Source organism: Engystomops pustulosus, chromosome 5 (genome assembly GCF_040894005.1).
Source record: "Engystomops pustulosus chromosome 5, aEngPut4.maternal, whole genome shotgun sequence".
Classification (NCBI taxonomy): domain Eukaryota; kingdom Metazoa; phylum Chordata; class Amphibia; order Anura; family Leptodactylidae; genus Engystomops; species Engystomops pustulosus.
This window is the reverse complement of record NC_092415.1, coordinates 126,729,916-126,742,239: the sequence shown is the minus strand read 5'-3', so window position 1 is coordinate 126,742,239 and position 12,324 is coordinate 126,729,916. Positions and strand designations below refer to the sequence as shown.

Sequence of the window (12,324 nt, the reverse complement as noted above, 5' to 3'; positions counted from 1 at the left end):
AACCAGTCTGCCCATTCTCCTCTGACCTCTGGTATCAACAAGGCATTTCCGCCCACAGAACTGCCGCTCACTGGATGTTTTTTCTTTTTCGGACCATTCTCTGTAAACCCTAGAGATGGTTGTGCGTGAAAATCCCAGTAGATCAGCAGTTTCTGAAATACTCAGACCAGCCCTTCTGGCACCAACAACCATGCCACATTCAAAGGCACTCAAATCACCTTTCTTCCCCATACTGATGCTCGGTTTGAACTGCAGGAGATTGTCTTGACCATGTCTACATGCCTAAATGCACCGAGTTGCCGCCATGTGATTGGCTGATTAGAAATTAAGTGTTAACGAGCAGTTGGACAGGTGTACCTAATAAAGTGGCCGGTGAGTGTATGTTACATATGTATATATTGCTACCTGCATTAAACACAGCTGTCTTTAATCCCATCCACCGTTCGTACAGCTGCACTATGAAATCTTCAGATCAAGGTGCTCAGGGTTCATGTATAAATGTAAAAAATGAAGTGTCAAGCACACCTTCATGTTATGATGCAAAAAGGTAATTTTTTCCATTCAAGAAAAAGCTTTATTGAATTTCAGGTAAAGGTACATACATGTTGGCATGACACGTAAGTGGTTAGAATACAGCGCCTTATAAGGCTTAATGCAGTAAAAGCCAAACAATCCTTTGGAAGGAATCATATAACAGAAACAAAGGAGAACGTAACATTAAATCATGTAACATACATAACTCAGTATTTTTTTTGGGGGGGGGGGGGGAGGAAGAAGGGTTAGAGGGGAAGGTGGGGGTGCAGGAGAGTTGAGGGGTAAGCGGGGTTAAGGGTGTGGGGGCGGGAGTTTTACAGGGGGACCGGAGGCAGCCGGAGAGTAGAGAATGGGTAAGTACCATATATCAGGTTCAGTCTTGAAGTGCTCTGTATTCTGGAGAGGACAAGAATCTTTGCCAGTGTAACCAAGTATTAGAAAAACGGGTGCGATCTGCAGGGGATTGGGCTATGAGTTCCTCCATTCTGTGCGTTGAAGAAACTTCTGGCAAAAAGGTAATTTTATTAATGGTCAAAAACAACATGTGAAATTGCGACTACGTTTTAGCCTTTATCAAACACAATAATAAGCCAGGGAGAAGTTGAGGAAAAGGGAAACTGCCATGGGGGAATATGCTTACCACCCCATAAGAAAAAGAGAAACGAGACCACTGTATAAGATTCACAAATCTGATAATCAAAGACATTTGGTTAGTATGCTAAACTTTATTAGTATGCTAACAAAATAAACATCGATATGTACTGATACAGCTATAGTGACATCAAAGGTGTCAATAAAGTCAAATTCATCTCAATCACAAGGAGCTACAAAAAACTGTTAACATCATACTCCCGATGCAGGCCCTTTAGGTTTCAGGTTCTGTAATGTATATTTCTAAAACGATTCATGTTTTTTAAGTTGTTGTATCCGATCGACAACTCTACTCATTTTGAACTGTTAACATTTTGAAAAATGTTATGGCAACGAGAGTAACCGATTTTTTTTGTTCTGATGGTAGATTTATGTCTACCTGTACGGTCACCAACAGATTGGGTAGTATCTGCTGGAGACACAAACCCAAAACAAAAGAGCAGTAGATGTCTTATGTAAGTAAAAAAAAATCCTTTATTAATTAACAATCGATTACACCAGTTAAAAAGATGCTGTCCCTAAATATTGGAACACAAGAGCAATTCAAACCTGGATCTGGAGATCATAGGTATTTATTCATACATATTAGCCAACCATTAGCCAACTCGTTGCCGGGCTGCCGAGGCCGCGAGCCAAATTCCGCCGGTGTGTCCGCCTTAAATCTATGGCAGAGCGAGGGAACAATATGTTCCCTGCTTTGCCATAGACGATCGAAGTAAGTAAAGATGGCGCCGACATCTTTGTTTACATCCACCCGACACCGCGAGGGTGGATGAGCACGGCGCGCATCGTGGGAACGATGGAAGGTGAGAACAATTTTAGTATTTTATGTAGGAATGTATATAGTTTTTATTGGGGTATAATTATGGGGGTTGTATATAGCAATATTAGGAATGTGTGTATATATTTATTATGGGGGGTGTATATAGCAATAATAGGAATGTGTATATAGTTATTATGGGGGGTGTATATAGCAGTAATAGGAATGTGTATATAGTTTTTATGGGTGGTGTATATAGCAATATTAGGAATCTGTATAGTTATTATTGGGGATTGTATATATTTATTGTGGGGGGTTTATATAGCAATAATAGGAATGTGTATATAGTTATTATGGGGGTTGTATATAGAAATAATAGGAATGTGTATATAGTTATTATGGGGTGTGTGTATATAACAATAATAGGAATGTAAAAAATGTTTAGTGGCACTTTTCAGACTTATAAAACCGTTCTTATGTGCTACCACCTTAACCCTTAAACACCAGAAAAGGGAAAAGAGAAAACTGTTGGTTTGTGAAATTGGTGTATAGGTGGGCACTAATAAGGGCCGGTGCCAGATTTCTTAATATGAAAATTTTAATTTATGTAATCTAATTATATACAAATAAATACAAAGATAATGCAAAATCAGACCTACAGACGTCTGTACATAAAAGTTTGGTCTTTATAACAAAAAACAACTGGTTTAAAATAAAGTTAAAAAAAAGGACCATTAACGGTTTAAGGATAAGTATTTTACTTATATTGTGAGGTATAAGAGAAAAATATTTTTATATAAAAACGTTCATATGCATATGGTAAAAAAGTGGATATCCAGGAGGTATCTTTTGCAACTGGCAGGATATAGGGCCCTATATCTGCAGTATATGTAGCTAAAAAAATGGGATCGGCCCAATGATATGTTGCGATTAGCGTTATGTGGACAGGCACTCACGGTTCGTTGGTTCTGGCTTGTTCTCGTCACAGACCCCAGTTTCTCCGTATCGGAGGATAATAGAAGGTTGTATGAACAATGTCGTCTTCACTGCCACGTGTGTTGCCCAATGGCGTTCAAGGCACCTGTTTTGGCGTGGATCTTGCGTCAGATGACAGAGTTTCTGCAGCTTTATAACTTCTTTGTCCTGAGGTCGTGGTGAGTGTTTTGTTACAAGCAGCGGGATGCGTCCATCCCTAGGAGTTTGTGGCAAGAGATATTTCGTTTGCAAGTCTCTTTAAAGTCGTTTGCGGGTGCTCTCTCCGTGAGTGGCTATCGGTTGGGTCACGATCCTGTGTTTTATGGCTGTTATGGCTAGACGCGTTTCAGAGCAAGCAGCTCTTTCCTCAGTAGCCTTTGTAAACCTCCTTGTTAAATTTTCTCCTGTTTTATAGCTGTGTTCAGGATATTTGGAAAACCTGGCCTGGATATCATGAGCTAGAAAAATAAATTTTGCGGAAAACTGTGGACTGGATTTTAAGAATTGAGATTGTTATCTCAATTATATTGTATCATAAATATATATATCTTTTTGGGGCAAAGTAGTTTGTTTTTGTGGAGTAATATGTAAAATAAAAGAACACTTGATTTACTGAAAGAAACAGATATCTATACTATATCATAAGTAAAATTCATACAGTGTCATAAGTATAGGTACACTCGGTTGGCTGGAAATAACAGGTGTATACAGTATACTTTAAGATAAATTCATGCAGTGTGATTTATGAAGCATCTATAATATAAGGATAGACAGATAAGTATATATAAAATTAGGATAAACAGGCAAGTATATTTAAAATTGTTACAGTATAAACGTTCAACAAGGGCATGTATAGTTTTGAGACACGGGATTTGTCTAAACATTTAAAAGTCAGATTTGTGTATACATAAGTAACCTTAAATAATTCTGTATGTGAAGTTGAGGTGGGGGGAACCATAAGGCTAGCACAAGTGCTGGTATACAGCCTGACTATTGTGGTTTGCATCGTGGTGCCCTCCATCTATTTATAAAAAACCAAAGATTTCCAATTCAGCATTAAGACCCCTGGGAAGAATTGTATCAAATTCAAAGATATATTTGGATTCTGCTCTGGACATTTTCGCAACATAGTTGCCACCCCGCCAGTCTCTCTTAATCGTTTGTATTGCACAGAATTTCAATTGTGTAGCATGCATAGTGTGAGCTGTTTTAAAATGTTTGGAAAGGGAGTGTGTTTCCAAACCCTTCCTGATATTCCTTAGGTGTTCTGCAATTCTGACTTTTAAGGGTCTTATTGTTCTTCCAATGTACTGTTTTCTACATGTACAGGTTATTAGATAGATCACTCCACTGCTGTTGCAGGTGAGTAATTTGTTTATGTCATGTACTAGTCCGTTGTTTGATGATACAACCTGGGAAGTTTTTTTGGGAAAAGAGGTTTTTCTGCACCCTATACAATCTCCGCATCTGTGAAAGCTTTTCAAGCTTAGCCATGTGTCTGATGTATTTTTCGGTTTCTCTTTCTTAATGTAGGGGGGATATTTGCAAGCCTAAGTTAGGGGCTTTGGTATAAATTATAGGTGGTCTATTAGGTAATAGTGAATGGAGTGTTTTGTCATTTCTTAAGACATCCCAGTGTTTGGTAATAATATTTTCAAGTTTTTTGTATTGGGTGTTGTATGGTAAGATTAGCTTACTATTACTGTCAAATATAGTTGGGGCTTGTGGGAGTATAACTTTTTCTTTCAACAAGTCTTCCCTCTCTAATTGTCTGGCTTTCTGTAAAGCTGATGATAATGTCGTGGTGGTATAATTTTTATCTTGGAAATAGTCTATTAATTGATTGGCTTCTTCTTCAAATTTATTTAGACTTGTACAATTTCTTCTAAGTCGCCTGAACTGGTCATATGGTAGCCACCTGGGGAGGTGGCAACTGTTTCTAGATATGTAACTGTTTTTAGATGTAGGTTTTTTATATGTACTGCATTCAAGTTTTCCTTCTTTGATATCTATTTGTAAATCCAGAAATTCTATTTGTGTTTTACTGATTTTTGGTGAAAATTGAAGATTAAAATTATTTGTATTTAATGATGAAATGAACTCATTTAGTTCTAATTCGCTTTTGTCTCAAATTAGGATGATATCATCTATATAACGGTGCCAGAGCACCAGGCCGTCACCAAGCCTGCAATCTATATTCTGTTCTTCCCAATAGGACATGAACAGATTTGCATAGCTTGGTGCGAACCTGGTGCCCATGGCTGTACCTGATAGTTGGAGATAGTATTTTCCCTCAAAATAAAAATAATTATGTTGTAGAGTAAAGCGGATGCAGTCTAATAAGAAGTTTATTTGGGCATTTTTTAATTCTCCCTGATTAAGATAGTGTTCAATGGCTTGGATACCCAATTCGTGTTTGATTCATGTATACAGGGAGCTGACATCTAGTGTAGCAATTGTCCAGCTCTGATTCCAATTTAAGCATTCTAAAATTCTTATTATCTGAGTAGTGTCTTTTAGGTAGCTTCTTGTTTTTTTTAACATAATCCTGTAAAAAGTTGTCTATGTATTGTGATAGGTTCGCTGTCAGTGATCCTATACCGGGAAAAAAATTCCAAATGCAGTGAAAATGGTGAAAAACCACATTTGCGACGTTTTCTTGTGGGCTTGGATTTTACAGCTTTCACTCTGTGTCCCAAATGACAGGTCTACTTTATTCTTTGGGTCGGTACGATCACGTGGATACCAAATTTGTATAGGTTTTATAATGTTTTTATACATTTAAAAAAATTAAAACCTCCTGTACAAAATATTTTTTTTTATTTTGCCATCTTCTGGCGCCAATAACTTTTTTATACTTTGGTGTACGGAGCTGTGGGTAGTGTAATTTTTTGCAAATTTTGATTGCGTTTTCATTGCTATAATTTTTGGGACTTTGGGACCTTTTGATCACTTTTTATTAATTTTTTTTATATTTTTCAAAATAGCAAAAAAGTGCAATTTTCGACTTTGCGTGTTATTTTCCGTTACGGGGTTAAACGCAGTGAAAAACCGTTAGTATATTTTGATAGATCAGACATTTTTCGGATGCATCGATACCTAATGTGTTATGATTTTTACTGTTTATTTATATTTATATCAGTTCTAGGGAAAGGGGGGTGATTTGAATTTTTAGGTTTTTTTATTATAATTTTTTTTTTTTTTAACTTTTTTTTTATTTTTACTTTTACTATTTTTCAGACTCCCTAGGCCTAGGGTACTCTAACCCTACGTAGTCTGATTCATCCTACCATATACTGCCATACTACTGTATGGCAGTAAATGTGGATTTTACTCCCCATTCATTACAATGTGCAATTAGCACATTGTAATGCATGGGTTAACACGAAGTAGCCTCGGGTATTCGGAACACCCGAGGCTACCATGGCGACGGATCAGCGCTCCCCATGACGTCATAGGGGAGTGACGATCCGCGACAAGATGGCGGCGCCCATGTGCCACCATCCTTTTGAAGCCGCTGGCGGCGATCGAGGTGTAAACCGGTAAGCCTTTGCTGCAATATGCAGCAAAAACTTACCGGCTATGGAGAGAGCTCGGGCCGCGAGCCCTCTCCATGCACCAGGACCCGGCGTCGGGAAGGGGTTAATCCGGCCCTGCCTATAGAATCCAGATAGAAACAGATAAGGAAGTGCCTGTTCAAGGACATGATGTGACATTATATGTCTACAAATTGATAGGTCCCAGGTATTATTACATGTATCCCTAAGGCTCAAGAGTGCAGCAACCAAACAACTTATAGCTGTAAACTTCATAGTCTAAAGCACGTGCCCGTCAAACGGAGGACAATGACCAATTAATGAGTTGCTGTAGGATACAAGGTTACACTATATTGCACACGCCCCATTAGATAAATTGATGTCATGCATGTCTCAAAATCCTGTCCAATAATGTATTTTATGTGCATATAATAGCTACATTGTCAATGTCACTGAAAGGGGTAATTGGCTCAATGCATAATAAGTCTGTCAGTATACCCGGCCGAGGATAACATTGGCGTCTCCACTCTCGGCCTTGCTCACTCATTTTAAGAGCTTGCGGGTCGGCGTCTCTAATAATGCCTATGTGGATGCGCCTCTTGTGCTGTTGTGGGTGTGTGTCCTGGGTATCTGTGCATGGGCCCATGCGTGTGCATGGTTATGTGTGAGTGTGAATTATTGTGCATTGCTATTATATATAATTTTTGTTTACATGCATCGATCACGTTGCAGATTAATATATTATTTATGATTTTTAGGGTTGTTGCAGAGCACTTTGTCAAATTATTATACTCAGGTATTCACCTGCTGTAGGACTTCATTTAATGGGTTGCACTGTCACTTTATTAATGTACTTATCTGTTTTATTTATTTATTAATTCATCTAAGCACTTATTTATTTGTCTTTATACTCATTTTGATGAGGGATTTTTTTTATATATATTATATTTTTTTTCATATTTTTTTATATTATTATCATCTTTATATGTTACCTGTACACTTAGGTGAAGGAGATATATAATTAATGTAGCTATTTAGCAGTCAGCTTGTATTGCACAATCATATGTTTTAAACAACTAGCGTTATTGTTCACACACTGCCCATTATTACACTGCTCATGTAATACCCTGTTTCCCCAAAAATAAGACAGTGTCTTATATTGAATTCTGCTCCTAAAGAGGCACTAGGTCTTATTTTCAGGGGATTCTTATTTTTCCATGAACAAGAATTTATATTTATCGTTGAACAAAAAATTAACTTCTCCAAACTCTGAATTCCGTGCAGAAATTCTTGACTCCATTTCTATTAGAATCATTGGCCCAAATCTCTCATGTTTAGTAAAAGAACTTTCCATAAATGACCCTTCTTATCCTGGTAGCTGCTGGTATCACATTTGCAGCACAACAGCCTGTAATTTATCCCATGAATTCTTCCCCATGTCATAACCTTCTGCAGCATCTTATAGAACTACTAATACTAATATATGGTGTGGGCGGAGCCGTTGCAATGGCTGCCGCTAGGTCTTATTTTCAGGGGAGGCCTTATATTTCTAGGCCTGAACAAAATTGTACTAGGTCTTATTTTTGGGGGATGACTTATTTTAGGGGAAACAGGGTAGCAGGTAGATGCCTAGGTGCATATACAGGCGCCAACATTCTCTCTAGCTCCCTCTTACGGGTTGGGAGTGTACATGCATGGATGCGCGGTCATCTGTGCTGACGTCACTGGTCATATCAGCACACAGGCCCTTCCATGGCCGATATACGCCGATGTGGGCACTGCAATGACACCTTGGGTGCACGCAGGAAGCACAGGTGACACTCATGTCAGCAGGTATTTATTTATAGGCACCACATCGCTTGGGCACCCCTGAGGAAGCCGTTATCTGCAGCGTTACGTGTGGGCATTGGCTAGGCTCCCTTCTTTTCACCACATGTAATATGGTAATATTTTGCTAGCAGATGTTCATCATCCTTATCCTTATACTATTTGACAGCTTTTGCAGGTATATGAGGGTTCATACATGCAGTTTTTTGAGGGTTTATTGAAAGTTTAGTGTATTATTGTAGGCACTTTGTATGTTTTGGATTTTATTTCATCGCTCATCTCTCTGCATAGTATACTCCAGTGGTGGCGAAGAGTGAAAAGGTGTCGGATTGGAGCTCAAAGATTCTGGTAGCAATACGTTTGTTACTGCCTAAATTGCCGTGTTGGCACTTTAGGAAAAGCTAGTGGTTTTTGGGTCTCAGTTTGGGCACTCGATCTCTAAAAGGTTCGCCATCACTGGTATACTCTATACTTCACACACATCTGCTGCATAATTATGCTTATCTAACAGTACAGCTTTTTTTGGGGTATTCTTGGGGGCTCTTTAGCAGGTTTACCTGACATTATCAGATGTCACTAACCTGCTGTGATTGGGTAGATGGCTGCAGTTGGTCTGTATCGCTCATTTTTAATTGTTCTTACTATATTTTTGTCCACTTGATGTTTTTCTTTTTGTTGTAGATATTTGAATAAGATTTATTAATGATTTATTGATTTTTATGCTACATAACGCGTGCTGTCTATATATTTCTTATGTGCATGCGCCACCTCCTCACTGCTCACTCCACCTCCTCTGCATCTCTTCCTTCACAGAGATTTAAAGTGATATGCGCGTACACAGTTGAGTGATAGCGTAATTACAGTATTATATACATATGCGTTAAATAACACATGTGTTATTTCTTAAACTCTGTTAAGACAAGACAATGGTTTTCTACCTATTCCAGGACATATGTTATTAGTAAATATCTTGCATTATACAGATGGGGTAATTTACTTACCCGGTCCTGTCGCGATCCCCAATACGGACGTCCGACGAAGATGAAGTCCGGCACGATTCACCAACATCGTGCGCCCGACATCCTGCATCTGTTGCTTCCCTCTCTGAGGTCCGCCGGAATTCACCTTCTTCTTGATGGTGCTTGTAATTCCCGATGTTAAATCCTGCGCGTTGTCCGAATCCGTCATATCCGACGGCCCCCCGATTTGTGTCGTATGAAAGCCAGTGCCCACACGCCAAAATCCGATCGTGTGCACCAAAAAACCCTAGTTTAGTTCGGCGCTAATCGGAAATCGTCGGGAAACCCGGCGAAAATGCGATCTGTGGACCCATAGTGAATGAGCCCCTATGTTTTCAGACCACTGTGCACTACTCTCAGAAAAGACAATCTTGTTCTCCCACCAGCTTGTTCTGCCCCTGAGCTGGTGGTAGAACTTGGAATCAAATACAAAATAGTTGTGGGTTAGGACAAATTGTTTGTGTTTTGCATAGAATCTCAAAGGGGTATCCAGAAAAGATGATATGGCATCTAATCCTGCATTGTGTGGGAAATGTGACTGCTAATGGTGAAGTCAGGTGTTCTATGGATTGGTCCTGTTCCAACCAGACATTGGTTTTATGGTGTTGTATTAACATTAAGTCCCATTTTTCCCATAATGAGACGCCTGAGGAGCCGCCCTACTTTAACGACGAAACGCACAGGTCCAGTGAGTCTGTCTGAATTTGTTGACTAAGATCACAATATCTATATGAGTACTATATGTGATGTTTTGGAGTAGGTAGTGTCATGTTTGAGAGGCCCCCAAGTTCATACCAGGACATTATTAATACAGCTTTTTAGAAATAAAGACAATGGGGCACATTTACTTACCCAGTCCCTGTGTAATCCCCGATCCGGACTGTCCAACAAGAATGTTTCCACTCTTTCTGTGATTTTGACAGCTTTGTAATATAGAGCAAAATTGGGAAGTGTCATTCTGTCCATACACTTGTTTGAACATGATGAATATGGTCATGTATGGTCATTTGTTATTCCATATAAATTTGGAGATGTGGGATTGTATATATTAAAATGTCTTCATAAGCACAGATCTGGGTAAAAACCTAAAGAGATATAGAAACCGAGGTAGCAAAACCATTTTGATGATGTGTACCATCATCATTGATCCTGTAGTTTCAGTAATTTTGTGCATTGTTAATAAATTATGCAGTGTTTTTTGATTTTCTTATTTTCCTTGCATGTAAAAGCTCTTGCAGCAATTCTTGGAGCAGTACCATTTCTGGGGACTTACTGGGCTGCTATTCCTGCTGTTTTGGACCTTTGGTTTTCTCAAGGCGAAAGCTGTAAAGCTATTTTACTACTTGTGTGCCATTTACTGCCAACATATTTTGTTGACACTGCCATCTACTCTGATATATCTGGGTAAGTAATGATATTGTTGTATTCTACACATTCTTTCATCCAACAGCATTCCTAACCTATTTTGTTATAGCATAAAGAAAAGAGGCTATACTTTTAATTATGTTCTGGTTTATGGGGCCTTAGCTATAGCCATTTTGATTAAGGTTAACATATCACATTCAGCCAAGACAAGAAATAGATATTTTTATCAAGCCCTACTCAGGTCACGTCACTGGGTGCACTTAAACTAGAGAGCCTCACAATGTAGTACATTGTAGTACAATGTAGCAAAAAATAACTTAAAATGAATACTAATAATGCTATCTCCTCGGAAGGTTCTTTAAGGCTATAAGCAGAAACTTAAGTTTTGAAGAATTAATACACAGATGTGCAATGCAAACATTAAAATATACAGTAGTCATATAAAGAAAATGTTTACAAGAAAATGCATACATACATAAACAGTTATAAAAAAAAAAGGGAATAAAATGAATAGACTTTACTAGTGAAATAGAAGACTGCTCTTCCAAAGACTGACCAAGGTGGCTTTGTGGGTTCACTAATTTAAACCCTGTGGGTTTTTTGCTCTAACTCCCTAACTGTGATATTACTGAGAGGATGATTTTCACCTGCTACCCCTCCCCTCCATAAGTTAACTTTTTGCAGTAGTTATTATTAAATATCAGAATTGGAGGAGCAATTGTGCAATTGCCTTCAATCAACTGGACACCATTTTACCCCTCACCTCATACCAGACAGGAGGGGGTTTGTGTTCAGTAATAAGGGTGTCAGGTGATTTAGTCTGGTTTTTGGAATCTTATGTGCTCAAAATTCTCAAGGATGATAGAGTAAACCCCCCTGGTCCTATCCTAGCAGGTACTTATAACTATGGGTTATGTGTATTGTGATACCTGTGCAGGACAGGTTGTGGAGGGGAGGTATATTTCTCCAAGGTTCCTCTCATATGTGAAGTAGCAGTCCAGAGACTCACCTGCTGCCTAATTAATGAGGTGTTCAGAAGGAAGGTATTTAGGGAAAGTCAGGTCCCTCTACATAGGGAAATTCACTCTCTCTACCTGGAGACACAGGGCCTGTCTGTGTGAGAGCCACATGCAAGTAAGGTTGCAATACTGCTGTGTTTGTTAGCTGGCAGAGAGAAGCCCTCCAGTTGTTAGTTAGGGCTGTACTGTGTATAGTCAGTGCCAGACAGGCAAGGAGTTTTGTTTGTGAATGTTTTTTGTTTCTTTTCTTGCAATCTTCTGCAATAAACCTGACCCAGAGTCAGCTTCTACCTACCTACCTGCTGCTGTTTGCCTCGTATTGATGGAAAAAGAAGCGTGACCTTTGACTCCAGCAAAGGCGATCCCTAACCAATTTCTTACAAGTGGTGGAGGATGCGGGCAACGTGCTAAGGTGACGTTGAAAGATGGGGGAAGTATTAAAGGCTTTGTTGCAGTCTACTGCAGCCCACCAGGATGCTACCAGAGAACAACAGCGGACCAATGCACACCAGCAGGAAGCAAACCGCTTATTGTCAGCACAGCTAACCACATTAATAGATGCTACAAATAAAGACTGCCAGATTCTACAGGAGGTGGTGCAGCAGGTGGCAAATCTTCCCACGGCTCAAGGAGAGTCA

At 39.1% G+C, this 12,324-nt stretch overlaps 1 protein-coding gene across 11 annotated transcripts in view; it reads left to right on the top strand.

The window, feature by feature from the left end:
• The window catches only part of TMEM245 (transmembrane protein 245), a 757,127-nt gene that overhangs the window by 594,375 nt on the left and 150,428 nt on the right, over window positions 1-12,324 (top strand). For 9 of the 11 annotated variants that reach the window (XR_011855834.1, XR_011855837.1, XR_011855832.1 and 6 more), the window contains one exon: window positions 10,532-10,706. The exons of 1 other annotated variant lie outside the window; for it this stretch is intronic. Coding sequence is in view for 2 of the 10 variants with exons in the window: in XM_072152982.1 (XP_072009083.1) it covers window positions 10,532-10,706 (175 nt within the window). In the remaining 8 variants the exon portion in view is untranslated. Of the gene's footprint in view, window positions 1-10,531; window positions 10,707-12,324 lie in introns of those variants that run through there. One more of the 11 variants, XR_011855838.1, reaches the window with a different exon arrangement.